Source organism: Buteo buteo, chromosome 2, assembly GCF_964188355.1.
Source record: "Buteo buteo chromosome 2, bButBut1.hap1.1, whole genome shotgun sequence".
Lineage (NCBI taxonomy): Eukaryota > Metazoa > Chordata > Aves > Accipitriformes > Accipitridae > Buteo > Buteo buteo.
The window spans coordinates 16,707,210-16,727,436 of NC_134172.1; the positions used below are offsets into that span (position 1 = coordinate 16,707,210).

General features: G+C 36.5%; 1 protein-coding gene across 2 annotated transcripts in view; it reads left to right on the forward strand.

Moving 5' to 3' along the window:
* Window positions 1-20,227, forward strand: part of KIF5B (kinesin family member 5B) — a 39,151-nt gene that overhangs the window by 11,514 nt on the left and 7,410 nt on the right. The window contains exons 4-23 of one of the 2 annotated variants that reach the window (XM_075046309.1): window positions 461-565; window positions 979-1,027; window positions 1,346-1,401; window positions 1,513-1,600; window positions 3,122-3,246; window positions 4,828-4,932; window positions 5,349-5,494; window positions 7,996-8,144; window positions 9,514-9,707; window positions 10,532-10,600; window positions 11,716-11,922; window positions 14,435-14,578; window positions 15,227-15,415; window positions 16,276-16,393; window positions 16,737-16,798; window positions 16,903-17,012; window positions 17,170-17,271; window positions 19,348-19,408; window positions 19,569-19,640; window positions 19,816-19,920. In XM_075046309.1, coding sequence (XP_074902410.1) covers window positions 461-565; window positions 979-1,027; window positions 1,346-1,401; window positions 1,513-1,600; window positions 3,122-3,246; window positions 4,828-4,932; window positions 5,349-5,494; window positions 7,996-8,144; window positions 9,514-9,707; window positions 10,532-10,600; window positions 11,716-11,922; window positions 14,435-14,578; window positions 15,227-15,415; window positions 16,276-16,393; window positions 16,737-16,798; window positions 16,903-17,012; window positions 17,170-17,271; window positions 19,348-19,408; window positions 19,569-19,640; window positions 19,816-19,920 — 2,256 coding nt within the window. The remainder of the gene's footprint in view (window positions 1-460; window positions 566-978; window positions 1,028-1,345; window positions 1,402-1,512; window positions 1,601-3,121; window positions 3,247-4,827; window positions 4,933-5,348; window positions 5,495-7,995; window positions 8,145-9,513; window positions 9,708-10,531; window positions 10,601-11,715; window positions 11,923-14,434; window positions 14,579-15,226; window positions 15,416-16,275; window positions 16,394-16,736; window positions 16,799-16,902; window positions 17,013-17,169; window positions 17,272-19,347; window positions 19,409-19,568; window positions 19,641-19,815; window positions 19,921-20,227) is intronic. The other variant, XM_075046319.1, reaches the window with a different exon arrangement.

Below are 20,227 nucleotides of genomic sequence, written 5' to 3' on the forward strand. Positions count from 1 at the left end.
TCTTAAAATAATTTTCCTCTTAATGTCACTGTCATCTCTTTTCATCACAGTAGTCTTATCTTTGTAGAAATAAGATGCCTACTTGTTTTCATCTTGCAACTTTAATTTTCTTTCCCTTTCCATTGCAACATTTTGGTACCCAAAATGTTTTTTTAGGACCGAGAATGGTGATTACTGTATTTTTTCAGCCCTCAGTAGCAGGATGAGAAATGCAAGAATAATGTTATTAGTACATTTTCACTTGTAGTAGTTTGGGAGATTTCTGAGGCTATTCTTTTCACTCCTGGCAAATGCTGGGGCTAAATGGATGGTCAAGACTCTCCTTTATAGGTAAAACAAGTGCATCATACCTGTCAGCATTATTTTAAAACTAATTTGTCTGTTAACTGTTTGTTTTGCCTTTGGATACTGTTATGTTGGATTCAGTATGTTTCATTTTATTGTATTTTTTTCTAATAAGGGGAAACTTCATGACCCAGATGGAATGGGTATTATTCCAAGAATAGTGCAAGATATTTTTAATTATATTTACTCTATGGATGAGAATCTTGAGTTTCATATAAAGGTAAAATTTTCTTCTTTGTTACTTATTTAATCTATGTTAAAACTGTAAGTAGTCTATGGTTAAATGGATGTTCTGTATCTGTTTCAAATGCCTGTAACTTGGAAAATCTAAACGTGAGTTATTTCTGAAGTAACTGACTCTTCTTAAAGAAGAATTACGTTAACACTTTAATCTTGTTTCCATTAAACATTGATGGTAGCTATCCTGATAACCTATGGCAGTGCTGAAAGTGTTTGAAGCTTTTGATCAAAATAGTTTCTTCTTAAAGGTGTATTTTAGTTCAGCCTTAAGGACTAGAGCTAGACGTGGTATTATGTGGGAGGTCATAGTAATCATGTGGGGATCCTTCTGGTCAAAAAGCAAAGCATTTGTGCTTTCTGATGCTGTATCTTTATTCCCCTTCCCACTTCTAGGTGTCATATTTTGAAATATACTTGGATAAAATAAGGGACCTTTTGGATGGTAAGCCTTTTATTTATATTGAACATAGAAAATTGTTCTGGAGAGAGGTATATTAAAAAAAACCCAAACCTTATCATGATACTAAGATACGTATGCAGTATGCTGATAACCTATACATGATAAGGGTACATCAAAATGAGAAAGTATGGAGCTAATTTATATAATATTACTAAAGCTGCAGTAGTGGTGGTTTCATGTGTATTAAGTTTTTATAATGTGTTGCTGAGAAATAACATCTATGACTTGGACATGTATTGTACACAGCTCATTCATCTTGAAAAGAAATATATGTTAGCTTTAGAACTTTTTCTCTTCCAGTTTCAAAGACCAATCTTTCTGTTCATGAGGACAAAAATAGAGTTCCCTATGTAAAGGTGAGCATTAACCTGATATGTTTTCATCTTTCAGTCCTCTAGTGTATGTCATTTACTTTTGGCTTGTTGGTGTGGTGGGTTTTTGCCTTTTTTTTTTTTTTTTTCCTAAAGGGTTGCACAGAGCGTTTTGTATGTAGTCCAGAAGAAGTTATGGATACTATAGATGAAGGAAAATCAAACCGACATGTAGCAGTTACAAGTAAGTATTATCTTTTGTCTCCTTTTAGTGCTTTATTGATTTGCTTCTGGTATGCCTTAAAAAGTAGGGAAGACAAAAATAGTAAGCTAAATCATTCAGGTTTTTGAAAGGGTCTAGCATAAGCAGTTTCGGTGTGTCTTTCAGAAACAAGTATTTCATTTCATTTCTTGTTAGATGTTGTTACTTAGGCTTGGACTGAAAGGAGAAAGTAAGTGATCAGTGAGGAGCTCTGAATCATTGGAGAAAAAGGTGCAGTTCTGCATTAGGAATAGCACAAAATCCCAGTTCGCGGAATTTGTTTCAATTAACCTATGAATCCACAAGTAAGGCACTGTGGCTCGTCTACAGTTTGGCAATTCTGCTGCATATTCTAAGAAAAGCTGGTCAGAATATATATTCAGACATGCTGCAGGTTTAAGCAGTGTCCCAACGTCCCAAGTTTTTTGGCCTGTGGCATGCAGCTGTATTGCAAGGAACCATGTCATAGGTCTCCAAATTCCCACAAGAAGCAGGATTAGGAAGTGACAGAGGGTTTAAAAAAAAAAAAAAAAAAAAAAAAGACAAGGGAAGATGAGGTACATGCAAAATAATACTTAAGTTCTTAGCAACTGAAGTGACTGTCAGAAATCTTTGAGAGCCAGTTTGAGGGTGAGTTTCACAATCTTCCTGTGTCTAGTTCTTTATTCAGAAAAAGAAAGAATATGCAGTCATTAAGAAAACAAGAGATTTTTTCTTCTCATTTCTTTGGTTAAGGAACAAAAAATAAAAATATGATGTTTCTTTTAAGGGATGACTCAGTCCTGCACTTTCACTTTATTGCTCCTAGGTAGTAAGGTTCTGAAGCAGGGACCAGACTAAGTAATGGAGAAATAACAGAAATTTGGATAGAAGGATATTATTCTATGTTGAGCTGCTTCTGTGGCATCAGTAAGCTGGTGTTTTTAGGCCTGTGAGGGATTTATGGTTAAAGGGAAGAAGAAATAGGCAGACATTCTCATTCACATTGCAGTCAGCTTAAATTTTGTTAATGAATTAAAATCGTTCTTTAAATTCAGTAAGTCTTGTTTAGTCTACATGTTTCACAGCAGAGGGGACAGTAGGTATTTAAACCAGAAAAGGGTGAGAGGTTTGGGCCATCCAGTTCAAATTTTCACAAAAGGATAATATGTGATACATTGCAGCTCTACCAAAAAAAAAAAACCCAAACCCCCCCAAACCCACTATGTTCTTGTTTCAGAATGCAAATGTCCTTTCTGTTCTATAAGAGTAAATTAAATGTGTGAAATCCATAGTTGACAGGCTAGCAAATCTTATCAGTGAGCTTATGTGGTATTAATAGAAGCCCAAGGAAGACTGGATCTTTGTTACTCAATTAGACGATACTATTAGTTTTATTGTCATTGAGAGACTATACAGTTTCATTAGCTTTAGATCTGTTGCTTCACTGTGGGAAGATACTGTTTTGTTAAGTTAGTTTGGTTGTACAAATATTTTTGTCAATTTTTATATTTTGGATTATAGATATGAATGAACACAGCTCCCGAAGCCATAGTATTTTTCTTATTAATGTAAAACAAGAGAATACTCAAACAGAACAGAAACTAAGTGGAAAACTTTACCTTGTGGACTTGGCAGGTAGTGAAAAGGTAATTCTAAATTTCTTTTTCTGCTCTGAAAAACTCCAGTTATTCTTTACAATCAAATATTTTACATTAATACTGATTCTTCAGTTGTCATTTCTGAAGTGTTTTAATTATGACTTTGAAATGTGGTCTCTGAATCGTAGTCTGGCTTGATTATTTAAGCTGATCTGCGTTTCTGCAGTGAGGGTTTGTAAATATGGAATAAGGTGGGGAAATAGGCTAGAGTTCAGTCTTGGTATCTGAGAGAGCAAAAAAGTGTACAGTTGTGTTGGCTAGCCAAGTACTGGAATAAAAAGAGTTTTATGGATGTGGAATATCTGGATTTTCTTATGTAGTGGTACCAAGTTTCTTAATTTGAAATTTTGATTAACATTGTTTAAAATGACAGCTTGCTTTCTTGTGTCAATGGTTTAAAGCAGAGAAGGAAATATGTACCATTTTGCTTATTCTGTATCACTTTTTATAGACTGTAATTAGCCTTTCAAGAGCTGGATTTTTGACATTCTTTTCATCTTTGCTTCTGGGTTTATCACCATCTTTGTCTCTGGCATTTTTCAGTCCTTTCTGCTTGCTGTTGTCTTTCCTCATGTCATTGTTCTATGGCCTTTTTGTTGTCTCTGGTCCTGTGTTTATTCTGAAATGTTTTTCTTAGTAATGGTCTTTTTTTTTTTTTTTTTTTTTTTTTTTAATGCTTCCAGTTTCATTCTCATTAAAGCGAGAATGAAGTTAAAGGGCTGGGTTGCAGGTCTCCTTTCTCTGTAGTTTTGTTTCTTTCACTGTATATTTCAAACTTTACTTTTGTGCTTCTCCCAGTCTTGTTGAAATACATGAGGTTTTCTGAGGCCTTGTCTTGAATTGGTTTAAACATGGGTAAATAGAATTGCTTAGTTATAGTCATGATCAGAGCTTGGTGAGAAGAATAGTAAAGAGAGGGTTATAGGACTCTAAGTCAAATTCAGCCCTTGAGGCAGAAGAGCTAAGGTAAATAGAATGGTGTCAGGGTAGATTTTTTTCACGTTTCTGCTGATATATACTTAAGTTCCTCAAACACTCATGTAGGTCAGATTCAGCCTCTAAAATCTGTTCTTACAAATTCTTGCTAATATAAACTGCTGTATTCTCGGGGGGGGGGGGGATGCTGTTATGTGGTTTGTTGGGATTTGGGGGGGTTTTTGTTTGTTAAGGATGACCTCTGGACAAACTATTCATAATGCTTCTTTTCTTTTACTTGAAGGAATTAAAATTTTCTTACAAACTTCAACTTTTGAATTTGTTTATTTGATGGAAGTTTTTAACTATACATGTATCTTCTATGAAGAAGTGTACTTTGCAGGGAAAATACTCGCTTCAGTTTAAAAAAAAATCAGAAACATCTTCAAACACTGAGTTCTGAATGAAAAACTGATGGTGAATCAGGGAAAGAGTCTGAGGAGTTGTTTGCTTATTCTAATCCAGCTTGTTTATGATTACCTCAAAGTCAGGGAGACTGACTTAAAAGCAGAAAAATTACTCCAAGTCTTTATATTAAATGTGGAAGGTGTTTTTTGAAGATGCATTTAGTAATTTACTGAAATATTTGTATAGGTTAGTAAAACTGGAGCAGAAGGTGCTGTGCTGGATGAGGCCAAGAACATCAACAAGTCTTTGTCTGCTCTTGGAAATGTCATCTCTGCTTTGGCAGAAAGCAGTGTAAGTGTTCTTTTTTGTATTTTTATAGTTCAAGGTTAAAGGCTTGTGTCTCTGAATGTGATGATATACAGAAATTCTTTACTAATCTCAGTGATATGCATGGAGTCTTTTAAACTAATCCAATTGCATAAATGCATTGCAAATGGCTGTTATATGATAATTAGTGAAGTTACATTTAATGTTGAAGAACCTAACTTTCAGTATGGTACTTTTCTTGTACTCTGGAAGTTAGCAAACATAGAAATACAATTTTATGTCACCCCATGTGTGTTCAGTCTTATGATTTATGAATTAAAGTAGAATTTAATGTCTTTCTAATGAAGTTATGCCTAGCAAAAGCATAGCTCTTATTCCAGCAAATTAAATAATGTGTCTGAAAAAACCATGACTGATTCATTTAACTGTTTTCTTGGTAGACTTATGTTCCATATCGTGATAGCAAAATGACCAGAATCCTTCAAGATTCACTAGGGGGTAATTGCAGAACCACTATTGTTATTTGCTGTTCTCCATCTTCATACAATGAATCTGAAACTAAATCTACTCTTCTGTTTGGCCAAAGGTGAGTAAATGACTTCATATTTTGCTCTTACTATGCTCAGAAAGAAATGCAGAATGAGAAATAAGTAAGGTACTCTGTTAAGATTCCTGAACCAAATTAATTAGAATGTTTACTTTTCTTTCTGTAATTCTTCAGTGCACATGTGGCTAAGTGATGTGATCTATCTTATATTATATAAAAATCTTTAAACTGGGCAGGACCCTGAAGACTGTGTATTTCAAGGACAGCATATAGTTTGGTTCAAAATGTGGTTTAATGTATAGTCTTGGAGGGTAATTAATACTCCCACCCCAAGTGGAAGGAGGGAGGGAGGAAGGAATTCTCCCTTGTTAAGTTGAATCCTTTATTGCTGGGAGAACCTGGGAGAACCTGTCCTCTGCCACTCTTTCTTTGATAGCGTGCTGAATTACATCTGGTCTGTTTTCTGTATCTAGCATTCCAGTAACATTAGAGTTAATACTTCTAAATTCCTGTGTCATTTGTAATTGAATTTATAAGTACCCATTTCAAATTTGGCATTTTGTTAGGTAACTCTTCTTTGCCCCTCCGTTATTAAGGCTTCATCGTAATACTCCAGTTCCTGACCACTAGATTTAATTACTTCATTTACTGCAACACATTACGAAATCTGTCAGCATTTTACTTGGTTCATCTGGTCTTCTATGTTGGCATACATCTTCCACTTTAGTTCAACAAGATAAATTTCTACTGGTCTTTTCAGAGAAGTGTTTTTATTATGGAAAGTAGATCCGATGACTTCAGAACTTCTTAAAAATCTGGCAGAATATAGGTAGTTAGTGGGTGTGGAGTAATGACTGCATTCCGCAGTAGTAGAGGACTTTTTGTCCTCTTTTAGAATCTAGGAGGTCTTTTCCTTTCCTCTTAGTATTTCTTGAATGAGCTACCAGGAGGTGTCTCCCCGCTGTAGCTCTGGTGTCTCCCCGCTGTAGCTCTGGTGTCTCCCCGCTGTAGCTCTGGTGTCTCCCCGCTGTAGCTCTGGTGTCTCCCCGCTGTAGCTCTGGTGTCTCCCCGCTGTAGCTCTGGTGTCTCCCCGCTGTAGCTCTGGTGTCTCCCCGCTGTAGCTCTGGTGTCTCCCCGCTGTAGCTCTGGTGTCTCCCCGCTGTAGCTCTGGTGTCTCCCCGCTGTAGCTCTGGTGTCTCCCCGCTGTAGCTCTGGTGTCTCCCCGCTGTAGCTCTGGTGTCTCCCCGCTGTAGCTCTGGTGTCTCCCCGCTGTAGCTCTGGTGTCTCCCCGCTGTAGCTCTGGTGTCTCCCCGCTGTAGCTCTGGTGTCTCCCCGCTGTAGCTCTGGTGTCTCCCCGCTGTAGCTCTGGTGTCTCCCCGCTGTAGCTCTGGTGTCTCCCCGCTGTAGCTCTGGTGTCTCCCCGCTGTAGCTCTGGTGTCTCCCCGCTGTAGCTCTGGTGTCTCCCCGCTGTAGCTCTGGTGTCTCCCCGCTGTAGCTCTGGTGTCTCCCCGCTGTAGCTCTGGTGTCTCCCCGCTGTAGCTCTGGTGTCTCCCCGCTGTAGCTCTGGTGTCTCCCCGCTGTAGCTCTGGTGTCTCCCCGCTGTAGCTCTGTAGTTCCACTACCTTATGCTCTTCACTTCTTCAGGAGTTAGAGTATGCTTCTATCTTAGTCACCATAGTTAGTCTGGTATATTAATTCAGCTTTCATAATGAAACCCTAAGCTGTAGAAACTGAAGGCTAGATAAATATCATGTAACTTAGTAGGAAATCATGTGTCTTTTGGTAGTAATCAGTCCCAATAAGACTTTGCAGAAAGATGTTTATAGGAGTCCTGTTGGGGTGGAGGGGGAATTGCTAACTACCATTAAGCTTTTTTTCCTGTTTTGATCGTTGAGGGGGAGTATTTGGTAGTAGGACACTATACAGAAAAATTACTGAGGTAAGTGAGGTATGGCACTGAAGTAAAAACTACATTAACTTTATGATGATACATTATTAGTACCCGTAGTTTCATCTCCTCATCCAAAGACATTAGCTTTGATTTGCCTGACTGAATGTAGAAAATCACATCTGAACTTCATAGCCTGTATGCCTTTTTGGTTAATGGAGATCTAGTAACTGGGTTTTTAGGTTGAAATGAGCTGTTTCTTAAATAAGCTACATGGTTTATACCCTAAAAGTATTATGCTCTCCATCAGAGAAATGTTTGCTAGGTGTGGTGAATGCTACCCTTTGGTCAAAGCTGTGCACTACTGTCTTGACTCGAATTCTTTCAGGTGAAAATATGCAGCTGAATTTTTTGAGCTTAGCCAGCCTGAGATTTTTCAGCCTTTCCAAAGTTTATTGTATTGCTCTGTCCACTAACAGTTGTATCAATCCAATTGAAAGCATACTAAGTTGACAGGGAGTAGAAATAAGCTTTTGGAAGAGGTGGGAATGTTTACATTTCCACCAGTGATATGTAGAAATTTTATTTAATAGCCTTTAATTCCCTTCTTCAAAAACAAAGTTTCAGAGCTTTTTTGCTTTTTTCTTTGTAGAGCAAAGACCATTAAGAACACAGTCTGCGTTAACGTGGAGCTCACTGCAGAACAGTGGAAGAAAAAGTATGAGAAGGAAAAAGAGAAAAACAAGACTCTGCGTAATACCATACAGTGGCTAGAAAATGAACTCAACAGATGGCGGAACGGTGAGAAGCGATTATATTTTTGTTCTGCAAACTTTAGGCAAGACAACAGACGCCGAATGAGTCTTCAGGATACCAAAAATAACTAAGAGCACTACGCAAGACAGTAATAAGAATATTAAAGCTAGTGTATTAAGCTGACATTGCAACTTCGTATTTTTCACTGTATGCAACTGGAACAACTTCTAATAATCACATAATGTCAGAAATGTCTGGAAGTATATTGGTGCTAGGTTCTTCAACACTTGGTTTACTAGCAGAGCTAGAGTTAACATATGTTCTAAAAATGTTATTTTGGGGGAGAAAAACTGATATTAATTGTAAATGCAGGAACTGAGTAAAATATTGCCTCTGGTTTTCTAATTCAAATCAATATCACAAGAACTTGTCCTCATTTGAAGCTCAAACATGTTAACAGGCAAAAAACCCACCCAAACCCCCAAATTGCTGACAGTACAGAATACGAACTCATCCTTTCTTCCTGAATAATTAACTTCGTATTGATTTGAAGTGTCTGGCAAAATGCAAGTTATATATGAAGCCTTAAATTCAGGAAAGGAGGAACATAGGTCATACTTACAGATGTGTTCTGGAGTTTGGCAGCTGTAGAAGATGATTTTGCAGTCTTGTAGACAACTGTACCACATCCTGATGTTAATCTGAGAAAAATGGGCTCACTTAAATAAGTTTAGTAGGATGTGGGGTTTTTTTTGTTGGGTTTTTTTTTTTTTGTAATCTTTCATAGAGATGGTATGAGGCCATACCTGAAATGTTAAGTATCATTCTTGCAGAATATTGACACAAGATACTGGAGTGTCAGAAAGAGCCCGTACCTTCCAAGAACTGCATAAAATGTTTTGTAATAAGATGCTAAGGAATTCAGTTTAGTTTACCAGAGAAGTGCCTTGATTAGTGTGCGGTATTTTTTCTATGTGAAGTTAATAAAGGGTTCTCATCAGAAAAGGCTTAATGAACACAAAAGGATAAAAGTGTAACTGAAAAACTATTTTAAATTGGAAGCAAAGCAATTTAAAAGTAAATATGGCTACTTCGCAGAACAGACTGCCAAGGGAAAAGAAAGGGCTTTCTGTCTTCAGGGCAAGTTAGGTGCCTTTCTAGAATATAGTTTGATATGAGATGTGGAGCTCATAGCAGAGTAACTGGGTGAAATATAAAGTTCTGTGATAAGCAGGAGATATTTAGATGATCTAGTGGTAACTTTTTTTAAACCATGTAATCATGGGAGCTTGACTGCTTATTAACTGTGGAGCAGTACTGTTAGTAGGGAGCGTGTAATACTTCTCAAGGCTAACTTTGTGGAAGATACTTCATGGCTGACTGTTCTAAAAGTAAGTATATCCTTTTCTTTAAGGGGAAACTGTACCAGTTGATGAGCAATTTGACAAGGAGAAGGCCAACTTAGAAGCTTTTGCAGTGGACAAGGATATTACTGTTATTAATGATAAACCAGCTACCACAATTGGAGTAACGGGCAATTTCACTGATGCTGAGAGAAGAAAATGTGAGGAAGAAATTGCCAAACTATACAAACAACTGGATGACAAGGTATGTCATTCTTACTTAATGTAAGACCTCTTGGAAATTTATCTTGAACTATATTATGCAATATTTAATTTGCCAGTCTTCATTTGTTAGTACAGCTTGCTTAAGTATTTGCTGGGAGTGTCTACTCTAATTCTGAAGCTCTGATTAAGAGAAATAAAAATTTCCTTATCTGGTGCTAACTTAGTATCCTTTCTTAGTTGCTCTCCCTTCTTTGCTGAAAATACTAAAAAAAAGCCCTGAAAACTGAAATATCAGTACATAGGGAAAAAAAAAAAGATAAAAATGAAAGTTAGGAAGGAAAAGTTAATAAGTGTCTTGAATGGTATTTCTACTTTCTGGGCATAGAACATTCCTAGCTGATTGTTTGGAATAATACTATAGCAGAGAAAGGAAAATAATGAGAAAGCGGGGAAAATGAGTAATTTGAAGACAGCAGGTTTTTTTCCTTCCATCTTATGGATATTTTATTTGAACATAATTTTAAATTGAAGCAGTAGTACTAAATTTGGAGATGGAAAAAAAATCTTTTAACTAAATCTTAATTGTTTCTTGGAAGTTAGAACAACTTGGAGAAAATTTATAAAAGCACAGGTATAAGAGTTTTTTGTCTTTGAAGCATGGTGTTTTACACATACATGCCAGGTTAAGAGCTTAATGGATCAGCCAGTGAAGTCAAAAGGATTTTTTTTTACTTTTGTTGCTTTCTGTTGTGTATTTGTCTCAGAATATGGAAAAGTTAGATGCCTAACATCTGCTGTCTCTTAGATTATTTTTCCTGAGTGCTATTTGTAAGTTTATTGAACACAGTCTTACTTCAACTGCAGGATGAAGAAATTAATCAGCAGAGTCAACTAGTAGAAAAACTGAAAACACAAATGTTGGATCAGGAAGAGGTGAGTTTCGCTCTTGCATCTTTATTTTTGTTTGTCTTTCCTTTAAAGAAATTGGAGACGTTCTGAATAGGTCACGTATAATGACCAGGGAGTAGAATGACTGCTTACTAATGTACAATAGTTCTCTTTTATTCCTTATTTAAATGTTCTGCCTATTCATTCCCCCCACTTACACTGTGCTGATGGCTAAACTTAAACCAGTTTACTTGAACCTTAAGTATCCATGAAGATCGAAGCAGTTGAAATATATTATGCAAAGACATCAGCAGGTTTTTTCCCCATGCAAAGTTTCCAGTTTGTCAAAACTGAAGATACCTTGATTTACTGTAAGAAGTCTGTTTTAAGGCTTACTTTTGGTCAGCTGCTGTACAGAGAGAGAAGGGGGAGGAGGGAAATGTAATGGCCCATAATGGAAAAGGAAGTTATCTATGTGTTACTTCAAACCATACTTGCTAGAATATTCAAATTATTTGTATGCATTTTGCCAGTGATGTAACTTAATTAAATGGAGAAAATACCTATTAATAATGAAATTGTTAACTTCATTTAGCCAAGATATTAGAAAAAAAATTCTTTATAGCACAAAGATTAAAATAATAATCTTTGTGTACATGGCAAGAAGGAAATGGGTTGAGGACTCAGGAAGTTGGAGCTACTGTTTAATCTTATTTAAATAAATAAATCTGCCTGTTTAGCAGCTGTTCACTTTGTCTAGTTACTCTTCAGCAGCTAAAATGTTAAAATGCTGGAATTTTAGTCCCTAGCCTGTTGACAATTTCAGACTCATGAGTAGTAATGGGTGGCTTTTTTGTGAACTTGCAATATTCCATGTTCATTTCCAGTTGCTGTCCTTTATGTGTCTTGATTTGTAATCATTTCCATTCTGAAGATACTGTAAAAGCTAAAGAACTATGGTTATAGATGATAAATTAAATTTGTTCATTATATTCTCACTGTTCCTGTCCTTGGCATCCTTATTGGATGATGCTAGACAGCAAAAATGTAGATACAAACTATTGTAGTAGCTAAAAGCATTAGTAAGATTCAACTTATACATGGAATTTTCTTGATTATTTGTTGTTGTAACTTTAAATAAATCTCTATCAATGTTGCAGCTTCTAGCATCGACCAGACGGGACCAAGACAACCTGCAAGCAGAGTTGAATCGCCTTCAGGCTGAAAATGATGCCTCTAAAGAGGAAGTGAAAGAGGTGTTACAAGCCCTTGAAGAATTAGCTGTCAATTATGATCAGAAGTCTCAGGAAGTAGAAGATAAGGCAAAGGAATATGAACTTCTTAGTGATGAACTCAATCAAAAATCGGTATGAAATTGGGATAAGAAATTACTGACAGTCTTCAATGTAACTTTTCTTGCCTTGCCTGTATTTCTTGCTTGAAGTAATTTGAAGGTTTTTCACAAGGGAAAATGGGAGCCTAAGTCTAAAACTTCTTTAGTTTTAGCAAAGGATGATTTTCTAAAACCAGTAAGGTTCAGAAAAATGCACAGTGAATATTGACCTTGACACCTCTCATCTTTTTAGTCCCTATGGCACTTTAATACCTGAAGGATATTCAGAAAAATCCTAGATATCAGACATTAACACATTCATTACATGCTGGTGATCTGATGCAGTTTTGTTTCTCTTTCTGGTGCAGTTGGGATAATCCTCACTTAAGAATCTGCTCCTTCCAGTCTTGAAATTGCTGTGAGCATGGTACAGCTTTTCTTGAAAGGAATGTTTATTTACATGCTGTATTTATGGCATGTAAAATAACTTATCCTGATGCCTTCAAAAATAGGCAGTTTATTTTACTTTCTGAAAGGAGTAGTTCTGAACAGTGTGGACATACTCCAAAAGATCACCCTGATTAAAATACAGATGCATTGGTCCCACAGGATGAATACCGTACACCTCCTTACATACCTGCATAGTTTCTGAATTGACTGACAGTTTTGGTAGCCAATTATTTGGCAGACATCAGTGAGTTTTAAACAGTTAATGCTCTACCTGCTATCCTAAAATTCTAAGTACTGGAAAGGATCAGCATGTTTGCTGGCATTGTAGACAGAATATGTGATGGTGCAAGTCTCATTCTTCTCTGTTCTTGAAGATAGTAATTGAGTGGGTCTGGTTCTTCTAGGGAATATTAATTTCTAGTGAAATTCTAGTGAATTTTCAGTTAGTAAGATTTGACTAGATAGAACCACTGGCATTAAAATTGATGTTCACAAGATCATGAAACTTCTTAAACTTTTAAGTATTCTGAGCTAAGTAATCTTTACTGGTAACTTACCTCACTTGAAAGTCGGCTGAAAATCAGATGATCTCTGGTCTTCCTATTATGAGCAGCATTTAAAATTTGGTGGGATAGGCTAGCTGTATGTGTGTATGATTCTTAAGTGTGTGGTTTACATTTTTCCAGGGTTGTTTTTTTTTTGTTTGTTTGTGGTGTTGGTTTTAATTAGTTTATAGATAGTTGAGTGATTCTGGATAGTATAACTAGAGTCCATTGAGTGTCATGCATAACTCAATCCACAAGAAAGCAACAACTGTTCAGACATATAGTAAAATCAAGATATTTCAATGTTCTCAGTCTGTGTTGTGGTTTAACCCAGCAAGCAGCTAAACACCATACAGCTGTTGGCTCACTCCCTCCCCACAGTGGGATGGGGGAGAGAATTGGCAAAAAAAGAGTAAAATTAGTGGGTTGAGATAAAGAGAGTTTAATAGGACAGAAAAGAAAGGGGAAAATAATAAAAGAATTAAAATACACAAGTGATGCACAATGCAATTGCTCACCACTGACTGACTAATGCCTGGCCAGTTCCTCAGCAGTGGCCCCTGGCTAGCTTTCCCCCTAGTTTATATACTGAGCATGACATCATATGGTCTGGGATATCCCTTGGGTCTGTTGGGGTCAGCTGTCCCAGCTGTGTCCCCTCCCAACTCCTTGTGCACCCCCAGCCTCCTTGCCAGTGGGGTGGGGTGAGAAGCTGAAAAGTCCTTGATTCTGTGTAAACACTGCTTAGCAACAACTAAAACATAAGTGTGTTACCAATATTATTCTCATCCTAAATCCAAAACACAGCACTATATCGGCTACTGGGAGGAAAATTAACTCTCTCCCAGCTGAAACCAGGACAGTCTGTCACAGCTAACCCATGCAGCAACCATCCTTTGGCATCAGCTGGCTGAAACTTTCCTGCTGTAAAACTTCTGGCATTTTTTTTAAAACTGGAGAACAAAGAGCAGACAATTTCTGAGTATGCAAGCTGCTGAGCTGCAGCCATTACAACCACAGCAGCTCAAACAAGCTGAAAAACTGCTCTAGAGTAAGTGTAGTGTTTATGAACTCTAAGAACTTGGGTGCTGTTTTCTGATTTGCAAGTAGGAAAGAGTTAAGAGCTCTGCAGGGAAAGCTGAAATTATTTTCTTTCACCAAAATATGTTGAAAAGTGTTAGACTTGCTGTCCATGTACCTTTTTCCTATAAATGCAATTCTCTGCAATATTTAACCATATATAACTTTGAATGCTGTTTAACAATGTTGATGTGAATTTGTTGCAGAGTTGTAAGATTGTATTTTTGTGAGCTGAAGGCCTTGGTCCCCAGTACTTTACGTTTCTTTCAGAAGAAACACTGTTACTCTAGGACTTCTAAATTTTTACTATATGGTGTATTCACATAGGTTGATACCAGTCTGGTTTTAGACACAAAAATGGGACATTTCAGTAGGTAACCACATGTTGCTGTATTTAAATAAATAGTATGAAACTAGTTCTAAAAATAAGAGTGTGTTTTGTTTATTATAGTGTAACTTCTTTTACTGTAGGTCACTCTAGCCAGTATAGATGCAGAGCTTCAGAAACTTAAAGAAATGACCAACCATCAGAAGAAACGAGCAACAGAAATGATGGCCTCCTTACTAAAAGATCTTGCAGAGATAGGAATTGCAGTTGGAAATAATGATGTCAAGGTAAGGATTAGTCAGTGCAATTTTTAATGCCATGAATTACAGACATACATTGTGGATAAGTGGGGTCAGGTTTCTTAGTATGATAAAAATAACCACCATAGGAAGCCTCATGTATATTAATAATATGGGTATAAGCTTATCCATTGCTTATACTGTGACTTAATCATGTCCCAAACAGAATTTGATTATGCAAAGACAAGGAGGAGCAGGTATGATTTTTTTTTTTTGGAAGTAGTGTTTTCTTTTGTACTGTTAAACTGCTATATGAAATGGTCATAATCAACAGCATCGTCCTGGCAATCTAATGCTGACCTACAGAAGCAATCAGGATGATACTTGTATTAAAAATGGAATGAGGAACTGAAATAAAAGATAAATCTGGAAGATCACTGTAGGACAAGAATGTAAGCAGTGTTATAAATCTGTATTAGTATAAATTGTATTTCCCTCTTCAAGTGACTCATTATCTTTGTGCAAACCTCTAAAAAAGCAATCAGAAAACTAAAAAAAAAGTTACATTTTGATGTTTAAATGGTCTGATTATCAGCTGAGGCGGGGAATGTGTGCTGGGCACTAAGATGCTCCAGCTCATCTTTAATTCTGTTTCGTTATCTGAGCTTTCTAAATGTGTCATTCCACACTTCTCAGCAGCCTGAGGGAACTGGCATGATAGATGAAGAATTCACAGTTGCGAGACTGTACATTAGTAAAATGAAATCAGAAGTAAAAACAATGGTAAAACGTTGCAAACAGTTAGAAGGCACACAAGCTGAAAGCAATAAGAAAATGGAAGAAAATGAAAAGGAGTTGGCTGCCTGCCAGCTCCGTATCTCACAGGTAAATGTTTCTTTACAGTGTACTTCCTACATGTTCTTTTGAATTTATTAACCTACTGGGGGGTAAAAGAAGTTGCTATTTCTTTTTGATACCTAACAAAGTATATTGTGAGCAAACAGCCACAAGACTGTATCCTCAATACTCTCTTCAGTTTGGATGCTTCTGAGTGATTGTGACAGGATGTCAAAATTTCTGCAATATGTCTGTAGCCTGATAATGCTTTTGTAGCACTTGTAGTAAATACTAGCGTCCATACGTTCTCCATCACAGGATCCTTTACAAATAGAAGTCTTACAGAACGAGTGGCCAGTGAGCACTCTGCCTACTAATGGAGCAAGTTGGAAGTGGGAGAGAGCAATAGCACAGTAAAATGACAGATATATATATAAATAGCAGATTAAATTTACTTATAACGTGAGAAAGGCCATTTTAATGTGATTGTTAGAAAAGATCAGTAATGTGTCTTCTAACACTTCTGAAAATTGTGATCTACATATGCAATTTAATTTTTCTATATTTTGTTTTACATACAGATGGTCATCTTATTTTAAATCAGGAGATGCATATTTCTGTGCAGTCTTCTAAATACAGCGGGCCTCTCTTACCTCTGATAGTATTTAACATTCAAAACATCTCTTCTCCCAGCCAAAAATGTATTTCATTCCAATCCAGAATAAAGACATTGTCTTAGAGGCTACGTTACAGATCTACTTGAGTAGTCATATTCTTCTTAGAGTTTAGCTGGCACCATTTTTGTTTTGAGATCAGGTTACTTGTTTAAAAATAAGTATAAACTGTTTATGCAGATGTAATTCTGTGATACCTAGTTCCAAAGTAAATTAATCTTTCCATTCTACAAGCATGAAGCCAAGATCAAGTCATTGACTGAATACCTTCAGAATGTGGAACAGAAAAAGAGACAACTGGAAGAGTCAGTGGATTCCCTTAATGAAGAATTAGTTCAACTCCGAGCACAGGGTAGGAATTGCCTCCCCACACGCCACCCACCACCATCACCATTTTAAGTATCTAGTGATAAATATGGAATTGTTCTGTTCTGTTTAGATTGAAGGGCAGAGCTATAGAATGGCTTTTTGCTACTGAACATGTAGAATTAATCAACAGCAAAGCATGCTTGCTATTTGAAAGAACTGCTATGGATAGGATTAAAGATGTTACTGATTTAATTGATCTTTGTGGTGCGAGGGGATTTTTTCCAAATTTTACGGTGTTGGGAAGGGAAGGGGGAATTAACTCCATCTTCCCTGTGATCACCTAGTTACCTGGCTGAAATGTGTTTTCCCTCCTCTATCCCTACTAGAAAAAGTCCATGAGATGGAGAAAGAGCACTTAAATAAGGTTCAAACTGCAAATGAAGTCAAGGTAAGTTAATTTCTTTTTTTGTTTGTTTTTTTTGGTTTTTTTTAAACCAAAGTGAAATATGGTAACTTCTTAAAGCGTATAAGGCATACTGTTTTTCCTAATAGCAAGCTGTGGAACAGCAAATTCAGAGCCATCGTGAGACGCATCAGAAACAAATCAGTAGCCTAAGAGATGAAGTTGATGCAAAGGAGAAACTTATCACTGAACTTCAAGAGTAAGTAATTGTCATTATTTTAGTAGTGCCAAATGTCTCTGGACTGGGTGAGTACGGAAGCACAGTATGGTGGTAAATGTCTTTCTAACTTGTGTTGCTTTACTGAATATCCTGTCTGACAGGTTCAGTTGATATAATATTTACTTTCTGTGTTCAGCCAAAACCAGAAGATGATGCTTGAACAGGAACGTCTTAGAGTTGAGCATGAGAAGTTGAAAGCGACTGATCAGGAAAAAAGTAGAAAACTTCATGAACTTACGTAAGTGATAATGGTGCATGAAACAAATGTGTGTGGGAACACTTATATTTTAAAAACTAGCGACCTGATATGATGAAGTGGCTCTCACTGTATGATATGCCTATTAAAGAGAGAAGCTCCAGAGCCTTCTTGAATTCAACTTTTTTAAAACCTTTGCACTGCCTTAATATTTAAAATTGGAAGTAAAATGATGAAAGGTAGGAAGGACACAACTTTTTCTTTGTTAATATGCTATGGGTTGGAGTAATGAACTTTTCAATTTGCAGCTAAGTATTGCATGCTCTAAGACTGGAAGAGACTTGTAAACAGTTCCTTTTTTTGTTGTTGTTCTTGTGCAATTTAACTAGTTAGGTGGTTCTAACTAGCTTGTTCTTGAGATTAAACAGCTACATACTTGGAGTGATTAAATACAGTGTATTAGTGAATTAGAGACTGAAAAGGTATTGCAAAAATTAGAATTGAATTCTGCTTGCAGGTAAGTATACAATGGTCAAGATGAAAACCAGTTCTCAACTTCTAGAAACCTGACCATAATCTCCTGGAAGTGTTTCTAGAGTATCAGTAGCGACCCCTTTCTGGTGTATATGAATTTATCTTTACAGAAGTTAAAAATACATTATACTTAAAACTTTTTCAAAAGTGCATACTTTTTGGCCATGTTTAAAAGCACACAGTGGCTTTCAGGTTTTTATCGTAGAATTTTAAATAATCAGAGGGAACTAACTGGTCTGTACTGGTAACCAATAAGTAATGTTTACTTATTTCTTTTATGTTTTTTTCTTTTAGCCTTACTGTGAAATACAATGTTGGTTTAACTGACTAAAATTTTAACAGTACTCTGGTCTTGTGAATGCATCTTACTCTGATTTATTTATATGCCATAATGATTACAAAAGTTACATTAGTTACAATAGGTTTTCTTGTCTTGTAAGATTTGATATACATACTACATTACTGCTTCTTATTTCAGTTTGCCAGCTAAACTATATATAACATTGCTCCCTTAAAGGTGCTTGCTATATTAGAAACTTTCCTCTCCAAAAGACTTGCAAAGAAACATTAAAAAATTAGTTTGGTATTCTATGTCCTCCCCCAGCCTTTGAATCTATTTATTTTCTATTGTATGTCATAAATGTGCATGGTGAATGACAGGCCAGAAACAATGCAGATTATTCACATTTTATTCTTTCTGTTTTTTTGACTTAGAGTTGTGTAAGATGCCTGGAACTACTTTTCCAGTGAGGTCTGGGAAATGGATTGGATGCTGAGATATTCTTTAGAATATTTTATTACCTCAAATGTTTAATCATTTAACTGTGGGCTAGTAGTGGAACTGGCCAAGTGAGGAGAAATTTCAAGAGGAAAAGAAGCTTTTTGGCTACTTAATAGGAACGCTTCATTTTCATGTAGTCCCTGGCCTTCCTATTCCAATCTTGAGTCGTAAAAAGAAAAGTCCGCATTCCTTTCCTGTATCCTGTCATCTTAGTAATTGTGCTGCCTTATAATTCTGAGAGAGAATGTTAGCAGTGCAGTAAAAGCACTCGCATTAAATAGGAAGACAGAAGCTCTGTAAAGTGATAATCATTAGGTTATATTCCTGTAAACTGAGATTGTTGTTTATGATGCTAGCTTTGGCAAATGTGTTGGGGGTGAGGTGGTAGAACAAAACAAAGAAAAAAAAAATCCTTAATCTGTCATGTGATACTTATGTCAGCTGGTCAGAGCTAAGAACATTTGTAGGATAAGATCTCCCCAAGTATTCATCCTGAACCTGACTCAGAGTCCTTTTTTACATATTCTAGAAACTTAACATTATGCATCTGAATGTACTTGTTTGTATTCCTTCAGTATTACAAGTACTTCTTTTTTTCTTTCTGCAAATCCCCCACTTCCACACCCCCTTCCCAAATGGATTTCTGAGTGTGGTGTCATCTGTCGGTTGCATCCTTAATTGAGGACTTCAACTGAAAGACATTTTTCATTTGTACCATATAGTGTTTATCAATCTAGTCTTCTAAAACATTAAAATTTCCAATTTTGCTCAGATGTTTCAGGACAAATTTACTCTCTTTTTAGGGTTATGCAGGATAGACGGGAACAAGCAAGGCAAGATTTAAAGGGTTTGGAAGAGACTGTGGTAAGATAGAATACATTCCAAAGCAAATGCCAATACTTGCGTGTTTGGGGTGGTTTTGTCTTTCAGAGTTGTGTGTTGGCTTTTGGGTTTTTTTGAGGGGGTTGTTTTGGTTTGTTGGTGGGGTTTGTTTGTTTGTTTAATTTCTTGTCCTTAACTGTAGGCAAAAGAACTTCAGACTCTTCACAATCTTCGGAAGCTGTTTGTTCAAGATCTGGCTACTAGAGTGAAAAAGGTAACGTGGTGCTGTAGTGAAACTTGGTGTTTCTGAGAATGCTACATAAATTTTAGTTTAGAACTAATGAGGAATTGGTCTTTATGTGGTGTAGTTTTTCTGGCTTGATCTTAATATGCAAGTTCAGATTTGTACTCAGCCTCCTCTCTCCCTCCCCATGCCTTTGTTACTGCAGAGTGCCGAGATTGACTCGGATGATACAGGAGGCAGTGCTGCACAAAAACAGAAGATTTCCTTCCTTGAGAATAATCTCGAACAGCTTACAAAGGTTCACAAGCAGGTACAATGAGGCTTAATTTCAAGTTTTAATTAAAAACAAACTACTTAAGGTGCATTATTGTAAGAGTGACTGCATGCATATTGGTCATAAAGTAACTGCTTCATAATTAAATACTTCTACATCTTGAGTGTGTCTCTTGATATAAAACAATAGACTAAAGTTTTCCTGTAATGTAAATTAATAGCTATTTTAAGTACATGTGAGTATGTAGCAAAATAGCTGCATTTAAACTGAAGAAGATCCAAGTTAGTGTTCAGAGTTAGTGTATCAGTCTAGGGGATTCTTGCCTGTCTCTGACTGGAGAAGA